The following is a 21,114-nucleotide window of genomic DNA, read 5'->3' on the forward strand; positions in this document are numbered from 1 at the left end:
GCTCAGGTCTGAAGACAGAGAATGAGAGTATAGAAAAATACAGTTCATGCCTGATATGTGAATAAAAATTATAATAAAATAATGCAAAATAAATATCATGAAAACCTTGGGAAAAAATAAATGGGAAATATAATATTTTGGTCTGAGGGAAAGAGTAAACAATGAACATATGAAACATGAATCATCTTGCTGTTTCAGGCAGTTTTCAGTAAACTGTTTTACTTTATCTTTGTGATGATCAAAGCTTTCCTCAAATTTTTGCCATTGGGTAATTCATCAAGACTGTGGGTGTGTAAGCTGTGAATGCATTTCCAGCAGTAAGAAAAACCTCAGAAAAAGACATAGGGCTTGAAAATAAGCAAGAACAACTTCAGAAGATGCACTGGAAACCTCCTGCCCAGACTAGAGAAAGATCTAGTCAGGGTGTAGACATAAAATCAAAGTGAAAAAAAAGGATGTTTGAGTGTTCCAGCTCTGATTTTTTTTTTTTTTTTTTGCCAAAAGTAATTAGACCAAAGGACATACATGTTCTGGTTATCCCTATTATATTACCTTTTAACTCCTGCATGGCCCAAAATTCTTTTATTCTATCCTTAATGTCGCCACTTTCATCTCGAAGCTCTTTTTGCCATTGTCTTAACTCCTGCACTTCTGGGTCACAGCGTGCCTACACAGAAATACAAATGTTATAAAAAGAGACTTTATCCCTCCATCTATTCATTTTCAGATCACTTTTGCTTTTGTATAATGTCACAGAAAACTAGGGCCTAATCCAGCAGTAATGGGCGTGTTTAAGGAGACTCACTTACTATTTTATAAAAAACATGAAAACAGACACACCGGTGACTACTTCTATCCAATGTGGAAGTACATAGGTAAGTCATATCAAATAAAATATTTGCATAACATTTATACTGCTTTGCTTGTTACAGTATTTTTAGATAATAGCACACATACAGTAAGTGTCATTGAGGAAGAACATTACATGTTGATTTTTGATTGCCACTGCATTTTTTTTTCAATCGATTCCATACTTTAATTCTATGATCATTAGGATGCCTTTGAAAATAGCAAGGGGGCACACTGGGCTTTGATATTGACAGACATCTCCAGGGCAATTGATTCTAATTTTGTTTTTGTTTTTTCCCTTTTTTGTTTTTCTTTAAGTAACATTAAGTTGACTGGCACCTCTGAAAACAACACTCTATAAATGAAAGTATTCTGCAGTTAACTGGTGCTATGTGTAAGGTGGCTTCCACCTCTTGCATAATGTTGCCCAAATTTCTTCTTGTAACCATGTATTTAAATGAATGACTTTGGAAAATGAATGAATGAATGGTTAAATTTTTGTCTTATTTTTCCACAGTCAATCTTAGGAACAAGCAAAAGGTTGTTTATTAGTTAAATTACTTTTAAGACTATACATAGTACTACAACAGATAGCAATCATTTTTTTGAACAGATTTTGCAGATTTAAGATGGCTAAAATGAAAAATATAAGCTTTATTAAAAGTATCTTTAGAACAACAGCAAGTTTAAGCAACACACACATTCACATGAACAAAAACAACAAAGGAACTACTGGAAAGTGCAAAATAAATCTGTGCTAATTATTCATTAAAAAGGATAAAACTTTAGTATCCAAGCATTTACTTTAAAACATATGTTCCAAAACATTTTTCTTTTTTGGTGTGTCTTATATTTTACTTCAAACAGCAGGAAGTAAAATTTAATGCAATTTCTAACTTGTCATTAAAAAGAAAAAAAATGCATTTCTATTTTTCAGTTCAGTTTAAACAAGACCACCCCTGCTGGCGTTCATAAAAATTCTGGTCTGTTAACTCAATATGGGTTTAGGGAAATGAACTCAAGCAGTGTCCTATATGAATAAGAAGATTTGTGCAGCAAACAGATAGGATGGGAGTGAAAAGCTAAGTGTGCTATGTCAAAGAAATAATGGGTAATATATCACCCATTTCTGACATAACCTTGCTTCTACTTCAGAGAAAATTCTAAATTATTGAAAGAATGTTGTTTTGTAGCTCTTCCTTAATGGACTCCTGTCACTTGTGAGGCATCTTGCATTGGCATCTGCTTTATACCAAGGTATTCAGGTTTACCTCTTACAGACATGCAAATCTGATTGGTTGGTAACTCTAAATCATTGCAGTAGGCGTTTGCCCTCTGACTGCCTGGTCCCCATTCAGGGCTGGTTTCAGCCTTGCTGCTGATCTTACTGGAAGCATCTACACCATGACCCTTTATTGAAGTTGAAGAATAAGGAACAAGCACAAATAATACTTTTTATTTAATGTGAAGCTGTGCAGAGAAGAGCAACCAAATTCATCCCAAGACATGTCCTACTCTGATGGACATTAAACCTGTTGAGCAGAGCAGGAGTTAATCCAGGTATTTAAAATTCTCAAAGGCATAAATAAAGTGGATCAAGCAACACTGTTTCAGCTTAAGGGTGAATCACATACTCAAGGTCATCAGTGGATATTAAAGGGAAGTGCATTTAAAACTGAAGCCAGGAAGCTCTTCTTTATGCAAAGAGTTGTGGAACTCCAGAACAAACTACCAATACAAGTAGAGGAAGCAGAAACCTTGACAACCTTTAAGAAGAATCTGGATGAGATATTGGGAAAGCTTAGCTGTTAGCTAAACAAACGGGGTTGATGGACTGAATGGTCTCTTCTTGTTTGTCAAATTTCTTATGTGTCTTACAAACCGGATTCCAAAAAAGTTGGGACACTATACAAATCGTGAATAAAAACTGAATGCAATGATGTGGAGGTGCCAACTTCTAATATTTTATTCAGAATAGAACATAAATCACGGAACAAAAGTTTAAACTGAGAAAATGTATCATTTTAAGGGAAAAATATGTTGATTCAGAATTTCATGGTGTCAACAAATCCCAAAAAAGTTGGGACAAGGCCATTTTCACCACTGTGTGGCATCTCCCCTTCTTCTTACAACACTCAACAGACGTCTGGGGACCGAGGAGACCAGTTTCTCAAGTTTAGAAATAGGAATGCTCTCCCATTCTTGTCTAACACAGGCCTCTAACTGTTCAATCGTCTTGGGCCTTCTTTGTTGCACCTTCCTCTTTATGATGCGCCAAATGTTCTCTATAGGTGAAAGATCTGGACTGCAGACTGGCCATTTCAGTACCCGGATCCTTCTCCTATGCAGCCATGATGTTGTGATTGATGCAGAATGTGGTCTGGCATTATCTTGTTGAAAAATGCAGGGTCTTCCCTGAAAGAGATGACGTCTGGATGGGATCATATGTTGTTCTAGAACCTGAATATATTTTTCTGCATTGATGGTGCCTTTCCAGACATACAAGCCGCCCATGCCACATGCACTCATGCAACCCCATACCATCAGAGATGCAGGCTTCTGAACTGAGCGTTGATAACAACTTGGGTTGTCCTTGTCCTCTTTGGTCCGGATGACATGGCGTCCCAGATTTCCAAAAGAACTTGAATCGTGACTCGCCTGACCACAGAACAGTCTTCCATTTTGCCACACTCCATTTTAAATGATCCCTGGCCCAGTGACAACACCTGAGCTTGTGGATCTTGCTTAGAAATGGCTTCTTCTTTGCACTGTAGAGTTTCAGCTGGCAACGGCGGATGGCACGGTGGATTGTGTTCACTGACAATGGTTTCTGGAAGTATTCCTGAGCCCATTCTGTGATTTCCTTTACAGTAGCATTCCTGTTTGTGGTGCAGTGTCGTTTAAGGGCCCGGAGATCACGGGCATCCAGTATGGTTTTATGGCCTTGACCCTTACGCACAGAGATTGTTCCAGATTCTCTGAATCTTCGGATGATGTTATGCACAGTTGATGATGATAGATGCAAAGTCTTTGCAATTTTTCGCTGGGTAACACCTTTCTGATATTGCTCCACTATCTTTCTGCGCAACATTGTGGGAATTGGTGATCCTCTACCCATCTTGGCTTCTGAGAGACACTGCCACTCTGAGAAGCTCTTTTTATACCTAATCATGTTGCCAATTGACCTAATTAGTGTTTATTGGTCTTCCAGCTCTTCGTTATGCTCAAATTTACTTTTTCCAGCCTCTTATTACTACTTGTCCCAACTTTTTTGAGATTTGTTGACACAGTGAAACTTTGAATCAACATATTTTTCCTTTAAAATGATACATTTACTCGGATTAAATGTTTGATCTGTCATCTACGTTCTATTACAAATAAAATATTGACATTTGCCATCTCCACATCATTGTATTCAGTTTTTATTCACAATTTGTTTAGTGTCCCAACTTTTTTGGAATCCGGTTTGTATATGTGTAGCCAGAGATGAAAATAATCAATTACCAATCTATATGTCACTGTGATCCGTGAATGCCAGCAGCACATGAAATGACTGCTTCGGCATTTGGTTGATCTAATTTTTTTTTTTTGGTTTTCAGTTTTGCAACTTTTACTGGATTCCTGGGATCATGGATTTCTAGCTTTTGTTTAAAGGTATAATTTTTGGATTTTGGATTGGACTTGTCTTTCAAGTTTGCCCTTTAGGAAAACATTTCTATTTCCTTTTATTCTTTATTACTGCCTTTGCTTTCTTTGGTGAAGTTTTTAATTTCTTCATAAATCTCTAAACATTAAAGAAACTTTGTTTTGTTTTTTATAGGCCAGAGGTTCCTATGGTTTTCCTCTCTCCCTTTGTGGATATATTTTGACTGTAAAGCCTTTACTACATCATTGGCCCAATGCAGGCCGTAATCTTGCAACTTGAATTAGGGGCTAGGCTGCTGTAGATTGCAGAGGACTACACTTCTGGCTCAGATCTATGTGAGAGTGCAGGTCTAACTTTCATTTTTCAGACACTCTTCCATTTTGAACTTTGTTAGGCAGAAAATAATAACACTTCGTGTGTGTCTACCCTTAAAAGATCCTTTATTTTCCTGTCTTGTTCTCCCTGTGTCTGTGTTGGCTTTCTCTGGGTGCTCCGGTTTCCTCCCACAGTCCAAACACATGCAGGTTAGGTGCATTGGCGATCCTAAATTGTCCCTAGTGTGTGTTTGTGTGTGTGTGTGTGTCCTGCAGTGGGCTGGCGCCCTGCCTGGGGTTTGTTTCCTGCCTTGCGCCCTGTGTTGGCTGGGATTGGCCCCAGCAGACCCAAGTGACCCTGTAGTTAGGATATAGTGGGTTGGATAATGGATGGATGGATAGATGGATTTTCCTGTCTACCTTTTACTGCTTGTAGTGTCCCCTGCCCTAGTAACATCAGTATGCTTAGCTTATGCCTACTGTTTTGGTTACCTGTATAAAAAAGTCCAACACCTTGAGATGGCTGGGCTCTTCTTCTCATGATGATTTTATTTACTGTATTATTTTTGAATAAATTGTCTTCTGATTTGTTTCTAATTAAAGTTTACATAATTTTACATGGTATAGAAGTAAATATTTTTACTCTGTAATTGTTAGGGTCCATTTGCCCCATAGGTTTCAGTTTCATTAGTCTTAAACACATCAATCCATCTTAATTTAATATGGTGGTGTTGATTAATTATTTCAGATGTGCATTATGTTAAGTTGCCATGTCTTAGTTTTCTTTGTTTTCTGTCCCACTTCTTATGTTTTGCAACTGGGTGGCTGCCCCAGATGTTTAAAAAATGAAAGGTTTCAGATCAGTTTTTGTGTTTTGGTATTTGATCTCTGATTGCATTCTGTTTCTGTTTGGTGCTTATGATTTTTGGATTTACTGGCTTTCACCCCTCTTCTTCTAAGGTACTAATTTCCGGTTTGTTATTTCTTGATTTTGTTTATTTACAACCTGTTCTTGCACTTCTTTCCTAGATTGCCTTTTTTTAATTCCTTTTCTTGAATATATCTTTAAACATTGAAGGTAATTTGATTTATTTATTTGAAGCAGATATTGTATGTGTTTCTTCTCTCCTTACTGTGAATATTTTTATACCTTTTGGTATTTAAAGTGTAAGAGATGGCTGGCAGCTCAACCTGGCCGGCACACCCCTGAAATGGAAGGACAGGGGAAGGCAGCTTTTGTAGGGCACTGCCTCCTGCAGGGCATCTTGGGACTTGGAGTTCGGTTGCTCAGCCCTGTTGGGTACCATGGGTGCCGCCAGGAGGAACTGTGAGAGGACCGGAGGAGCCATGCCTAATCCATAGCCTAGAAGTACTACCAAGTCATGTGGACAGGAGCCCTGAAGTACTCCCGGGCTGTTTAAAGGACTTTAGTTTTCCATTTGACTCAGAAGTGCTAGCAAGTCACATGGACAGAAGAGTAGAAGCACTTCTGAGTTGAGAACTATATAAAGGACTGCTGAAGACCCAGCAAGTGAGTCGGAAAGAGTAGAACAGAGCTTGCTGGGAGATGTGGAGGAGAATATTGTATTGATTTATTCATGGTTTATTTGTGTATGGTGGCTGTAGTGCTTAAAAGGCACTTTGAAGAAGAAAAAATAATTAAAAGATCTTTGTGCTTTTACCCTAGTGTCTGCGTATCTCTGTTGGGTTTAAGGGACGACAGTGACCCCTAGTGTTCTTACCAAAGGCATTATTCTCTGGCATGCATGAGGGGATGGGAGGCAGTCAATGGGTTTGGTTGAACATGGGATGCACTAACGCCTTTTCTCTCTGCCCTCCAGATCCTGTGAACAGAAGCCTGCCTAACTCCATCTCTACTTCCAGAACCTACCATACAATTGACCTCATTTCCGGTTCCAAACCCTTTGACACACCCATTCGTCCCCAGCAGCTATGAAAGCAGCAACTTTCCCCTCATTAGTAAGTCCCATCTTGGAAACAGTCTGAAATGACTATTTGGATACATTGTGATTCACTGCTTTAATTTTATTCTTAGGATTTCGAATATACAGGGTGGAACCCAAACCTTTTCCTGTCTCTTTTGTCTTTTTACAACCCATTTCAGTATAGAATCCTGCCATGTCAGTTGGGAATAGTCTGCCTAAGGTGAGGTCAGTCCATGGAGCACAGACCTAACAAAAGTACAGGTCTGGCTTTTTGGTAGGTTTTAAAGCCTGCTCACTTTTTTTAGCTTTATTGTGACATGAATCATGACAATTGCATGCATATGATTGGATATCTGACATATGGATTACTCAATAAGAATAATTTGACATTTTGTTCATGGCTATTTTGCTATTGTTTATTGTTTGTTCAGCATTGGTCCCCATAGAAGGCTATTCTTTTCCATAAAAGCATGAGCAAGGTAAATAGGAAGCTGCCTGCATTAAACACTACATTAAAGGAAGTTGTTGCAGACTCACTTTTAGGGTTGTCTTTTTGCACCTCCTGAGACTATTAGGGACTCTAGCACTAAGTGTTATTTCTTGTTTTGTTTCATTGCTTTAAAAACACCCATAAACATACATATACATGGAGATTCAGTAAACAATATAAAACGCTGTTACATGATTTTAATAAGAAATGTATAGAGGTCAGGGGTATACTGTAAAGTCTGAATAGACCATTTTCAAAATCTCAGTAGTGGGGATAAATGCAAAACGTTGCTACCAGAAAGTTGTAGGTGCCTGTCATGGCGACAAACAAAAGACCAGTGAGTTGGATACTGGGGTACTTGAAGCTGTTAAGCCGAGGAAAGTGGTCTAATATGCAATGCTGGTTATCAGTCAAATCTGTATATTAGATTTGACTAAGAGGTACCAACACACCAGAAAATCAACAACTACAACTGTGGTCAAAGTGAAAGCCCACGTACAGTGAATGACTTTTGAGCGGTCGATCAGGACCATCTCTCTAGCCAAGTTCATTGCAGTGATCAAAAAGATCTGCAGTGGTAAGTTCATCCAGAAGGATGAGATCTGACCTGGAAATTCTAAAAGCAATGGAAACTATTGGACAATTTTGATTAAATTGCCTCTTCAATTTTGTGTAAATGGTAGGGAGAATTCCATGGAACTGGCAAACTGGAGTAGTGGACCCCATTTTTAACAAAGGGGAAAAGACAGTGTCAAAGATGCCAGGGGCGATGACCCGGCCGGGACGTCTTGAGGGACCGGAAGTGGGCGTGCGCCCATCTGGGATCACGTGGGGGCCGCCACCCTGGTTGCTTTGGGGGCCACGGGTTGGGGACTTGGAAGCCCAACCCTGTAGGGGCCCGTGGTCACCGCCAGGAGGCGCCCCAGTACCTTGGGTGCCCTGGACCTCAGCACTTCCACCACACCAGGAAGTGCTGGGGGGAAGAGGAGCAGGAACACCCGGAGGACTTCCGGCTACACAGTTGGTGCTTCCGCCACACGGGTGTGTGGGGGTGCACCTGGAGCCCATCCGGGCGTGCATAAAAGGGGCCGCCTCCCTCCAGTCGAGAGCAAGAGTCGGGTGGAAGAGAACGGAACTTGGAAAAGAGGAGTGGAGACTGTCAGAAGGACTGAGCAAGGCATTGTTGTGCGGCCAGGACTTTAAGGGGTGATTGGTGCTGCGGCACTGGGTTTGTGCACTTTACTTGTATTATACCACTTGTAAATAAACACGTGTGTGGAAAAAGAACATGTCTACCTGTCTGTGTCCGGGCTGTACCCCACAACAGTTTGCTGAAATAACCACGGCATGTGCACTCCTCACCCTCCCTGGAAGAACATAGACTTAGACACTGAATCATAAACTCAGTTTGACAGTTGAACTTCCAATCTAGGAGGAATAAGTTGGATTGTGTCCACGCCATGGAACAATGGACCAAGTCTCTACACTTGCACAAAAAAAATGATTGATGCTTCTTGACATTTGGTTCCTGTTATTTGTGGAGTAAGAGTTGTTGTTACAGAATATCATATTATTTACTGAAGACCATTTAGTATTTTTGTCATACTCTGCGAAGGCAACATTTTCTCCAGTTCATGACTTTGAAGGAAAGGATATCAAGGTGTAGTTGAGATGTTTTGGGCAGAAAAACCTGTGCTATTTGCATAAGATATTGTTCACCTAGCTTATCAAACTGTGATTTCCAGTGTGCACTGAAAAGTTTTGCAGCTGTAATGCAACTGGCATGGAAATTGTAATTTTTAAATCTGAGGACATGATTCTGTCATAAAAATAATGGCTTGATTATTCTAGTCAAAATCTGTGCAGCTGACTAAAATAGAGGAGCTCAAGTAACTTACAGTCTTGTTCACAATTATAAGGTGAATGTGAGATCAATGATCAGTGAAGCAGCAGTTTTGCTGACATTTAACCAGACCATAATGATAGTATTGGGAGACAGGTTCTCAGAACATGTTTTGATTCATTATTCGATTTACCCCTCCATCCTCATTTTTTAAAATCTTGCTGTTTGTTATTAAAGCCTTGCATTGTCTTGCTCCAAAATATATCAGTGACCTCCTTCACCCCTATGTGGTACCAAGAGCACTAAGGTCATCTGGACAACTGCTCCTTGTAGTTCCAAGATCTTGGCTGAAGTCTAAAAGAGACTCAGTTGTTTCTCAGTTGTTGCTTTGGAATGATTTGCGTTTTCACATTAGGCCTTCATCCTCAATCGAGGTTCTTAAAAGTTGGTTTAAGACCTAATTGTTTTCTTCTGCCTTTCACTATGTATAATGGGATTGTGGTGGATGTTATAATTGGTTGTTTTATTAATCTGCTTCTTTATGATTGTTTGAATTGTTTTCTTTAATGCTCCTTTGTACAGCACTTTAGCACAACCTCTGTTGTTTTAAATGGACTTTTATAAATAAATAATCTAATAATCTCCTTTTTAGTCATAAGATCTGGATTTGGACTGAAACAACGAGATTGTGATTATAAGGGGCTAAAATGAGGTTCCAGCACAGAACCTCAGAATTACTTAGCTCCGTTTCTATGATAGGGGAAGAAGCTCAAAAAGAACCACAGTACTACTTTTCTGGATAAGTAGGAGGCAGTTGAGGTAATCTGGACATTTAGTTAAAATTCTTCCTGGTCACCTACCGGGGCAGGAGTAAAAGGCATGGCCCAGAGGGAGATGGCTCAGGACATGTTGGTAGGGTTATATTTCCCAGCTGGCCTGGGTACATCTATGAATTCTCACAGGAGGTGTTAGAAGAAGTTGCTATTGTGACCCTTATCAAGATGAGAGAAATGAAAATAATGATGATACATTTTTGGAGAATGAAAGTATTTATGTTATAAAACATTTTGACGTTCAGTAAAAAAATGTAATTTCTGTGTATACACAGGAAGTTATGCTAAAAAGATTTATTTTCTGAACACACCATCTCATGCTTTTTCATGTGGTACAATTACTGTAAATGTTTGAAACTTTTAATAAAAATGTCTTGTGGAAAATATGCAAACAGGATTTACATCACCCATGTGCAGTGTCATTATCTACATGAATATACACTCCTAATCTCAATTACAATCATCTTACAAAGCTGAAAAGTGGACACCTTATTCTGCTGACGGGCTAATCTACAAAATGCAGGCTTCACACTGTGCTGAAAGTCTGTTTGTGAACGAGGTGTCCACGTTATTTTATCTCTAGTGTGGGCTCCTATAGTAAAACCTTTGCCTTTTTATTTGTACACAAGACGGAAAGGAGTATGTAGGACAGCATCACTGTCTTGATACCCATAATAGCTTTATTTCACATAGATAAAATAGGACTCATTGGCTGTGGTGGTCAGTGAAAATACCTGTAAGTCATCTATCTTTGTTTAAAGTCATAGTAGAAAGAGAAGAAGAAAAACAACAACAATTTATTTCTTGTATTGCCCAAAATCACACAAGGAATGCATCAATGATTTTTAATCTTGAATTGGCCTGTTTTTTGACAGTACCCCAATAATCAATATAAGTCAAGAAAAGAAAATTTAGAAGATAAAGATACCAAAAATCATATGAGTTATATATACTGTCACATGCATGGTGTACGATTTAATTCTTACTTGCATATCAGACCAACATGATAACACATAACCACTCTCTACCACCATGGTAATATCAATGTATTACAATACACTTCATTTTAATCAATGGAAAACATAATTCAGTGTCTATGCATATACTTGGAATATGATATTTTAGGATTACCTACATTAACTGGCTGGAATATCGTTAAGAAGAAAGAACAGTAATGTCAAAGGGACTGATAGGCCAAGGATGACTTCCACTGCCGATGACAGAAGAAGGCACACTGTGGTAAAGAAAATGCCCCAAACACCTGTCTGACAGATCAAAAACAGTCTTCAGGAGAAGATTTGGATGTGTCAGAGACTACAATCTGCAGAAGGTGTCATGAACAGAATTACAGAGGCCATAGTGCAAGATGCAAGCCACAACTTAGCCACAAAAACAGGATGGCCAGATTATAGTTTGCAAAAAAAAGTACTTAAAAGAGTCTGCAGAATTCTGGAAGAATGGCTTGTGGACAGATGAGACAAAGATGGACCTATATCAGAGTGATGGCAAGAGCGAATTGTGGAGATGAAAATGACCTGCCTAAGATGCAAAGTATAACACCTCATCTGTTAAACATGGTGATGGGGGTGTTATGGCTTGGGCATGTATGGCTGCAACAGGTACTGGCACAGTTATCTTCACTGATAATGAAACAGCTGACAGCAGGTGCACAATGAATTCGGAGGTGTATAGAAACATCTTATCTTCTTGAGTTCCAGTAAATGCCCCCAGCACTTCATCCTACACGATAATAATCCCACATATACAGCTAAGGTAACACAGGAGTGTTTGAAAGCTAAAAATTCTGGAATATCCAAGCCAGTCACCTGATTTAAATCCAACTAAGCATGCCTTCCATATGCTGAATAGAAAACTTAAGGGGTCAAGTCCCCGAAACAAGCAAGATGATTGCATTAGAGTCTTGGCAGAGCACCACCAGTGAAGATCTTCGTCCTTCGTCATCTGGTGATATCTGAATCTCAGACTTCAGGCAGTCATTGCATGCAAGGGATATGCAACAAAATACAAAATATGGCTGCTTTAATATAGCTACAATTGTGACGTCCCAAACATTATGGTGTTCTGAAATGGAGAGACCACATAAAAAAATATTGTCATTTCTATATTGTGTGACCGAACTTTATATAAATAAGCATAAATGAAAATCTGCAATTTGCACTTCAATCGCATCTGAATGGTTTGATTTGTAATTTTAATCTGTGGAGCAGAGGAATAAATCATGGAAAATCATGTCTTTGTCCCAAACACTATGAAGGGCACATTATTTGGCTAATTTTGTTAATAACATTTGAAGAAGATGACAAAAGAGCCCACTTACTCATGGATTCTGTCACAATGGTTAAGATATGGGTGATGTCTGTTAGAAGTTATGATGTCATCCAGCCTCTAGATCTTTACTGTGAACCGAGGCACTTGGACACAGCTGGAGGACTTAAATCTCAACCACATACTAGAAACTTGACTTTGTTTATACTGCACCAGAGACTCTAGGAATGTAGAATGATAATATTAGTGTGCTGTCTTTAAGATCCTTTAGTTCAAGAAGTTAAAATAGAATAACAAGTCAAGATAAGTGCTACTTTTCACTAATATTTGAATGTTTTTCCCTCTACTGCCTTTTTTCAAGAGTGTTTGGGTGTGGATTTGGGCTAGAATTTGGCTGTGAAAATAATTTATTTTTATTATAAAACAACTTATTTTGTAATTATTAGTATTATGAAATAATGCATTTTTCAGGAAGCACAAGTTCACTAAAAATAAAAGTTGGTTCCTGCCTTAAATTCCATGTTGCTATTTCTTTCTCTCCCTTACTATATTTCAGAAAAAGGATAGATGGATTTTAACACAATAAAATAACTTAAAATATCTGGGGGGTAGGAAAGATAGAGTGTCTCCTTAGAATTCCAAGAACAAAACTTAAAAGAAGTGGTGAGGCGGCCTTCTGCTGCTATGCACCTAGAATCTGGAATAGCCTGCCAATAGGAATTCGCCAGGCTGATACAGTAGAGCAATTTAAAACACTGCTGAAAACATATTACTTTAACATGGCCTTTCTATAACTTCAATTTAACTTAATTTATCTTAATCCTGATACTCTATATGTTCAATTCATCATAATAACTATTCATGTTGGCTCTAAAATCCATACTGACCCCTACTCTCTCTTCTGTTTCTTTTTCCGGTTTCTTTGTGGTGGTGGCCTGCGCCACCTCCACCTACTCAAAGCTTCATGATGCTCCAACAATGATGGATGGATTAAAAGGCAGAACTCAACGTGACCATCTTCATCAAGCCCTTCCATGAGAACCCTAAATCCAAAGAGGACTGTTTCATTTATGTTAGGTAGAATGCCCAGAGGGGACTGGGCGGTCTCATGGTCTGGAATCCCTACAGATTTTATTTTTTCTCCAGCCGTCTGGAGTTTTTTGTTTTTTCTGTCCCCCCTGGCCATTGAACCTTACTCTTATTCGATGTTACTTAATGTTGATTTATTTTGTTTTCTTATTGTGTCTTTTATTTTTCTATTCTTTATTATGTAAAGCACTTTGAGCTACTGTTTGTATGAAAATGTGCTATATAAATAAATGTTGTTGTTGTTGATACTTATAATCTGACTTTTACTCTGAATTCCTTAGTATTTATTGCAGTGGAGGGCCTGTGTTAACTGTACCTTTAAATGAAAAAGAGAGACAAGAATAACAGTGTACTGCTTTTATTAATTTTCTTCAATTCTTGTGTAAGCCAAAAATTTTCACCTCTCATTTTAGACTTTAGCTGTTAACACCAAAACAACCTTAAGGCATCCATGCTTTGTTTCCACTAGGACATGTACTCTGACTCAGCTTTTAATTTAATAAAAGGTTTTTTATTCATTCCTCCACCTTCCCTTTCACACATTCTGCTCAGAAATGCTTGGTTTTGCTATGGCAACAGTGACTATTTAATGATAATAGTTGTTAATTTGGAGGCTGAGAAGGAACATCTGAAGTCTCCTTCTGGCAGGGTGAATGATAATAAAAATGCAAATGAGGAGCAAAAAGAGCAAGCAATTAGATATATTAGTAGGCAGAGCATGAAAGAGGCTTGATTTGAACTTTTTTGCATCTCTGTGGTGATTTGAGATAAGAACATAAATACTATATTTCAATATTGTACAAATCTGAATACAGAATAAGAACATAAGTATATTGATGACAACTGCTATTCAGGCTAATATATGGCTTATTTCTAATACATGAGAGTTTCCAAAGCGAAACTGGCACAATGTTTGAAGACGCCCATAAATTAATAGGTCATGATTACAGCATGGCTGAAGAGTTAAACCTGCTTTGAAATATTTTAATTCAACACTAGTGTCTTGGACACTTTCCTAGGTTGTCTTATATGTAGATTGTTAAAAGGACTGGTCCAATGTTTAGTTTATACAAATAAATTGTATTATTGGAATATCTTTCTGTGAAGAATTCATGGTATGATGGAATTTCTTTTTATCTTGTTGTTATGATACCTCAAGCACATGCATGATGTTTTGAGGGTTTTTAACTTTTCAATGTTTGGATGAAGAAAGCTATATAAGGAAAATATAAGGAAAAAGTAAATTTTTGGTTGAACTTTTTTGTCATGTATCTAATACTTAGTTCTGTCCTCTAAGTCCATCTATAAAGCTATAAGGCATCTAACTTAGTTTTGTTGAAAATTAAAGTAACATGCTACAGTATATTGTGATGGCAGGCATGGATGGGATAGCATTCTAGATGGTGTTTCCCCACCTGACCAAGATGCTATCACAATGGAGGAACAACATTTCAGCCAGAGTTCCTCACCTAACTGGAGTTCAAATGCTGTTTTTATGCCTTTTGTGTTCATTTTTGATTTTCTTGTTTATGCTAATATTGTCGGTCATTAAGTTTCTATTTATCTTCTTTTATGTTCTGTGTGTTTTTGGCATGTTCCCCCATCACCACAAGCTAAGGAAAACTCACAGTCCATTGCGGTTCATTATGAATGCGCTGTTGTTGGTGATATTTTTGGAATTTGATTCATCTAAACTAAATAAATATAAATCAGTAGTATATACGCATAAGGATCTAGGAAACCACCATTCATTCCATTAAAGGAGAATGTACTTTAGGGAAGTTTCTAATGAGAGGCAGAGGAGCTGTAAATACCCACGCACTGGCAAGAATACATACTCTAAGAGAGAGAAGAAAAAGGTGAGAATTAAAAAGAAAAAGCAAAAAAAAAAAAACACATAGCAATGCCGATTTATAAGCAGGATTTAAACGGACCAGAGATACGATAAGCATTCTTTAAAAGAAACTGGATTAACTGGATTGATATTGAGAGAGAAAAAATACATTTGTTAGACTCATTGGTTGAAAATTTTAGTTTAATTAACTCTTATGTACTTTTGTTGAATGCTTTGTGTAAATAGTTACTGTATTTTTTTTCTATTAACAAATTTGTTGGAAATCACAAGCTAGTTGTATACAGTATGTACGTGTGCGGTCTGTGTATTATTTTAGTCAAATTATATATATATAGTCACATATATGTGAGTAGGGGGCAGCTAAATGACCCAACGTGTGGCGTTAACCTGCAAGACAGGGGAAAAAGCCAGTGCACTAACCCATCTCTCTGCTCTCTCACAGGAGGGGCGATCCACAAAAGATCGGACTCCTTCCGCCTTGCATAAAGTCACTGTCATCCCTCCCCTTGCTCCCAGGATTCCCTGTTGTTCTTGACATCCTTTTCACCACCACTGCCTCTACGCCATCTTGCCACCAACATGTTGTCTGTGATGATGTATGCAGCTAGGCTGTTTGTACTGACCAAAAAGAGAAAGACTGATACTATATGGGGATGGTTTCCCCAACCCTTAATATTGTTTCCATGTGCTTCCTTTTACAAAATATATATATATATATGGAAGCGAAGGTCTGTGAAACGTTTTGCATATATGCAGCTGGAGATCCACAAAGGGAGAAGACGAATCCCGTATCATAAATTGGTTTTTATTCTTGAACTTTCAGCCCCTGCCAGGAGCCATCATCAGAGGATAATGCATAGACAAATAAGAATCAAAGGCAATATATAGCAAAATTAGGTGGTGTGGTTGGAATCGGGCGGGTGGGAGTAGCTCAGTGTATGGGGGGGAGTAATGAGGTGGGGGTTGGGAGGAGTATTGGTCGTAACGTTTTATTTACTATGAACATGTTCTTATTAAGTTTGCATATGCTGGGTTTATGTCCAAATGTACCCTCCTTCAGGCTGTTTAAACTGAATATAAAATATTGAAAGTGGGAGCCACTGTTGTTTAAAATGATTTTCTAAGGAGTATTGCTTGCTGCGTGGATTTTATGTCTTTTGATTCTGACCTCAATCATCAGAAGGCGGGGAGCCCCTCTTGGAGAATTGAGCATGATCATCAGAGTGGGGTGAAGGGATCATTGGAGCGTAACCCACTGCACAACACACTGCAAGCCACTATCATTATAAACAATGGGAACCCAGTGGTTGAGAAAAACTGCTCTATACAACAACTTCCATTGTTCTGAAAAAAATATCAAGTTAGCAGTGTTTATGTTTTATATAATGGGACCATGCCATCTTTTCCCCTAATCTTTACAACTTTCACTGATTTTATATAGTTTAAGTATTTATACATTTATAAATAAAATGGGTTGAGAAGAAGGCAATTCCCAGTAAGACAAGGGGGTGGCAGAGTGCACTAATCCTTTCTTTAATCTTCCGGCAGACCAAAAGCAGGAAATTCCGCCAGGCTCTCAGGTTGACGTCACTTCCGGGTCTGCCCCAGAAGACGTCACTTCTGGTTCCGCCTCAGAAGAGCCCACCTCCTAATGATGTAATTTTCACATCCCAAGAAGTCGCAGCCCAATGACCTCATTTTATCAGTGCAGCAATTTACTTTCTTAAAAATCCAAATAGTTTCACATAAAGTAAATATGTTCCATAATTGACATAAAAAGCTCTTAATAATAAGTATTTTGTCTGTTTGCTATTTCCTTATTGCAGAATGCTGGATCTGCAAAAGACTTCTTAATAAACTTTACCTTGTACTTATTTTAAGTTTTCATCTAAAAAGAGTCGTAGGCTGTCAAAAATATATTCTGGACCAGGCTCTTCTTATCAAAGATGCTATCAGGCACCAACCTTTCCCTCTTCCAAACATTTTGAAGGTGTGCTCTTCTTAATCATTACAGAACTAAAATTTTTGCTTAACTTTCAAACAGCCTGAGGATCACTAAAAACTCTTATTCTACTAATAGCAGTTTGAAAAATAAACTATTAGAGCTGTTTCTGCCATTTGGTAGTAGAAAGTGCTCTTGGATATTTTCAATATTCATTGTTTTTCTCTGAGTATCTACATTGGAAAGCAGTCGCTAAAACAGGCATTTTGGGGACATGTTTCAGCATAACAAGGGGCGATGGTTAGTAGATGAGCCTGAAGTCAAGAAAAGAAGCTACTTTCCAAAATCTTAATTATTTATAATATACATACAATAATTAATTCATGTAAATGCAATTTTTTTCAAAGGTGTGTGCTTCCTGTCTTGCTATATGCTTGCGAGACATGGACGCTATCCAGTGACCTGAGACGAAGAATGAACTCCTTTGGTACTGTGCCTCTCCGGAAAATCCTTGGGTGGTGTTGGTTTGACTTTGTGTCAAATGAATGGTTGCTCATGGAGTCCCAAATGAGGCACATTACCTGCATTGTGAGGGAGCATTAGTTATGGCACTACGGCCATGTGGCGTGTTTCCCCGAGGGTGATCCAGCTCGTAGGATCTTCATTGTTGGGGACCCGAGTGGTTGGACCAGGCCAAGGGGTCACCCACGTAACACCTGACTGCGGCAGATAGAGGGTCATTTCCGGAGGGTGGGACTGGACCAAGTGTCTGCCTGGGGGGTTGCCAACTGGGATCCTGAGTTGTTTCGTCGTGTAGTGGGTGTGGCAACGCACTGTACCAGTGCATGCTCCCAATCTTGACTTGACTTGTGTGCTTAAATTGGTACGGTTGAAAAGGTGATAGATGTCTCCACAGCTTGTGTTATCCTTTAGCTCTGTACTTGCGCAAGCTGGGCAGGTGCATATCCAGGGGTATGATTTTTGATCCAGAGTAGGAATGCAAAATGTCATCGGCTTATAAACGTCTCGGTACACGTACAAATCGGTTTACGACCAAAAAGTTCGCCAAACTTTTGCCTCGGTTCACGACTACACACTCGGTATACGAACAAGCCAGTTACCCTTTCGGTTTGTACATGTTCAGTCTCTCCCTGTGTATTTCCTGTGCAGCGAGCGAGTGAGCAAGCAAGAGAGAGAGAGCTACACACACACACACAGGCGCGCGAGAGACACACACACACACACAGGCACGCAAGAGAGAGGCAAACACACACACAGGCGCGGAGAGAGAGGCACACACACAGGCGCACGAGAGAGAGGAGCACACACACACAGGCATGCAAGAGAGAGGCAAACACACACACAGGCGCATGAGAGAGAGGAACACATACACACACAGGAGCGAGCTAGAGAGAGACACACACAGGCGCTCCAGGGCTGGACTCATACGGTAGAAAAGGCTTGTTTTTGTTTTCAGTTCTGTTTACAGTGATCGGTTCATAGCATGCATTGTGGCAATGCTACTTTTCTTGGTGGTGTATTAAATTACGGATTTTTCAAATGTTCATTTTTTTCCCCTGTGCTTAAAACTCATTAAAAAAAAGTGTTTTTAGTGAGCGGTTCCTAGCACTATAGCGCAAAATATTGCAGTGTTAGTTTTCTCTATTGTTCAAGGTTTTCTCAGTGTTATTCAATGTTTTTACATTTAGTTTACTATTACGCTGTGCATTCTATGGTATAAATAACTATATTTGTGCTTAAAAACTAAAAAAAAATATATATTTACATACTGTTCATACGGTCTGGAACGGATTAATTGTATTTACATACAATCCTATGGTGGAAATTGCTTCGGTTCACGACCAAATCGGTTTATGACCAGAGTTTTGGAACGAATTATGGTCGTGAACCAAGGTTCCACTGTACATCCTTTTACCATATCTGAAAGGGGGTTTGAAAGCAGAAGAAAAATGTCCAACTTTCCCTGTATTTCCTCAAATGGTATAAGAAACACACTGTATTGCACAACACAGTGCTCTGCTGCCTTGAGAAGGAATAGAGATCTGCAGGCACACATAATAAAAAGCAAATTCACACACAAAAAATGCTCATGTTTCTGACCCCAAAACTGCACTCAACCAGAAAGGGTTGAAGCATTCTTGATACTTCCTCTGTGCACATACAGAGGACTGATGGATTCATAAATGAATTTATGAATAAAAGTGAGATGAAAAATATATGATTTGAGGTATCTGTGGTGGGTTGGATAAAGTTCACTGCTGTTTGCAGCTATGTTTATGACTGAATTTTTTAAAAGTGGGAAATATTACATGTGTAGTGATGCTCTAATGAAAGGCCGATAAAGATATGCAAAAATATGGTAACAAAGGAAGCAAAAGACAGAGTAGCGGGGATAGGAAGTGGCACAAGATAAAGAGAATTGATTGAATTGATTTATAACACATGGCAACGCAGCCTTGGAAGGTGACGGAAGTACGGGTAACTAACTAACTTGTGATGGATGATCCAGTAGGGACTGTAATGGAAAGGTACTTAATGTAGCACAGGAGGGTATCTGGGCTGTAAAATGGGATGGGGACTGGTCATAACATCATTGCCATTGTAACTAGTTACCAACAACAGGTGGCATAATGGCTTATTATATTGGATGTTGCTCCAAAGTGAATTATTCCTAGTGTGTAGATGTGGATAAAGAATAGTGCAGAATAATGAGTAATAGACTATGTGTCCCCCTGATCCATAGGCGGGTAGCAGACAATGGGGACCCACTAGCCTACACGTGGTTCCTTTCTTTTTCTATTAATACACAGGAGAGTCCATGGTTGGGTTGGCCATTTAAGGAAGAACTGCTGTCTATGAATACAAGGGGGATTCAGAGGAGGGTTGTCTCAGGCATTTCCTAGGCCATTTTTCACCCCAGAGGTGATCTCTAGAATTTTCCTGCAAGTACTTCCTGGATGGGGCTGAAAAGAGAAATCAACGTCAGGAGTGGAGTGAAAGTCCTGAGCTCAAAGGGTGGCAGAGAGGAAAATCAGATTATGAAGAAGAAAAGGCAGGAGGTGTGATTAGAAGGAGACTTGATTGGGTTAGCTTTGTAATAAGTAGGCAGTGAGCCAGTCACCCTGTCTGATAGACCGTGAGCTAACTCTGTAAGGAAGGCTTGGTGTGGCAGTAGGTTTGTTGTGTTTTTCTTGTTTATTTTTTTTGTACCTTTAGTGTCTAATACCCTGTACCTGTCTGTTGTTATCATTTTTATTATAGCAAACCCTTTTCCTTTAATGAAAATGACCTCCTTGGCATTACTTGGGTTCAAGGCCTACTCTTTGACCAGAAGATAATGCTCTTCTGGTTAATTAATTCTCAATTAACTAACACTATCCATAAAAGTCATTTTATAATGTAATTAATTTCAAACTATCATTTGGGATTAGGAAATGCAAGTGTACAATATAATATGAAACATTAAAATGTCTTAAAAGGCATTCTGTGTGTGGGTGAGCATATATTTTTCATAAAACAATTCAATTTCTCAGTTTCAACATTTGATATGTTGTCTTTGTTCTATTCTCATTAAATACTGGCTTAAATTATTTACAGATAATCATATTCTGTTTATATTTACATTTCAAATAGCGTCCCAACTGTTTTCGGAAACGGGGTTGTAACAGAAAATGGCAGGAAACTAGATTATTGGCGGTGCAAGACACAGGCCTGCTTCAAAGAAAAAGCAGGTTTAAACTTTTATTGTGCAAAACAGACATGCTATTTTCCCTTTCCTAAGCATATATGTGCACCCATGCATGCATATCATATTAGGGGCAGAAATTTCCTTGCGCTTATCTTAAATAATCACACAAATTATATGTGTTCATTTTTTACACAAGGGGTTTGTTCAGCACTCACCTTATACCCCCTCCAGAAAGCCTGAATAAGAGTGGCAGCAGAATCATCCGACAGCAACAACGACAAGGGAATAGGGGGACGGGGGCTGTGCAAAGAA

At 38.8% G+C, this 21,114-nt stretch overlaps 1 protein-coding gene and 1 long non-coding RNA gene across 7 annotated transcripts in view; one reads left to right on the top strand and one right to left on the bottom strand.

Moving 5' to 3' along the window:
- Window positions 1-21,114, bottom strand: part of iqck (IQ motif containing K) — a 97,023-nt gene that overhangs the window by 30,717 nt on the left and 45,192 nt on the right. For all 6 annotated transcript variants that reach the window (XM_039773797.1, XM_039773796.1, XM_039773798.1 and 3 more), the window contains exons 6-7: window positions 21,018-21,102; window positions 553-667 (exon numbers count right to left, since the gene is read on the bottom strand). In XM_039773797.1, coding sequence (XP_039629731.1) covers window positions 553-667; window positions 21,018-21,102 — 200 coding nt within the window. The remainder of the gene's footprint in view (window positions 1-552; window positions 668-21,017; window positions 21,103-21,114) is intronic.
- Window positions 4,447-7,002, top strand: LOC120541872. The gene is made up of 3 exons (XR_005636106.1): window positions 4,447-4,503; window positions 6,651-6,789; window positions 6,935-7,002. It is a non-coding gene; the product is annotated as an uncharacterized LOC120541872 (long non-coding RNA).

The sequence above is a fragment of the Polypterus senegalus genome, chromosome 13 (assembly GCF_016835505.1).
Source record: "Polypterus senegalus isolate Bchr_013 chromosome 13, ASM1683550v1, whole genome shotgun sequence".
Taxonomy (NCBI): Eukaryota; Metazoa; Chordata; class Cladistia; order Polypteriformes; family Polypteridae; genus Polypterus; species Polypterus senegalus.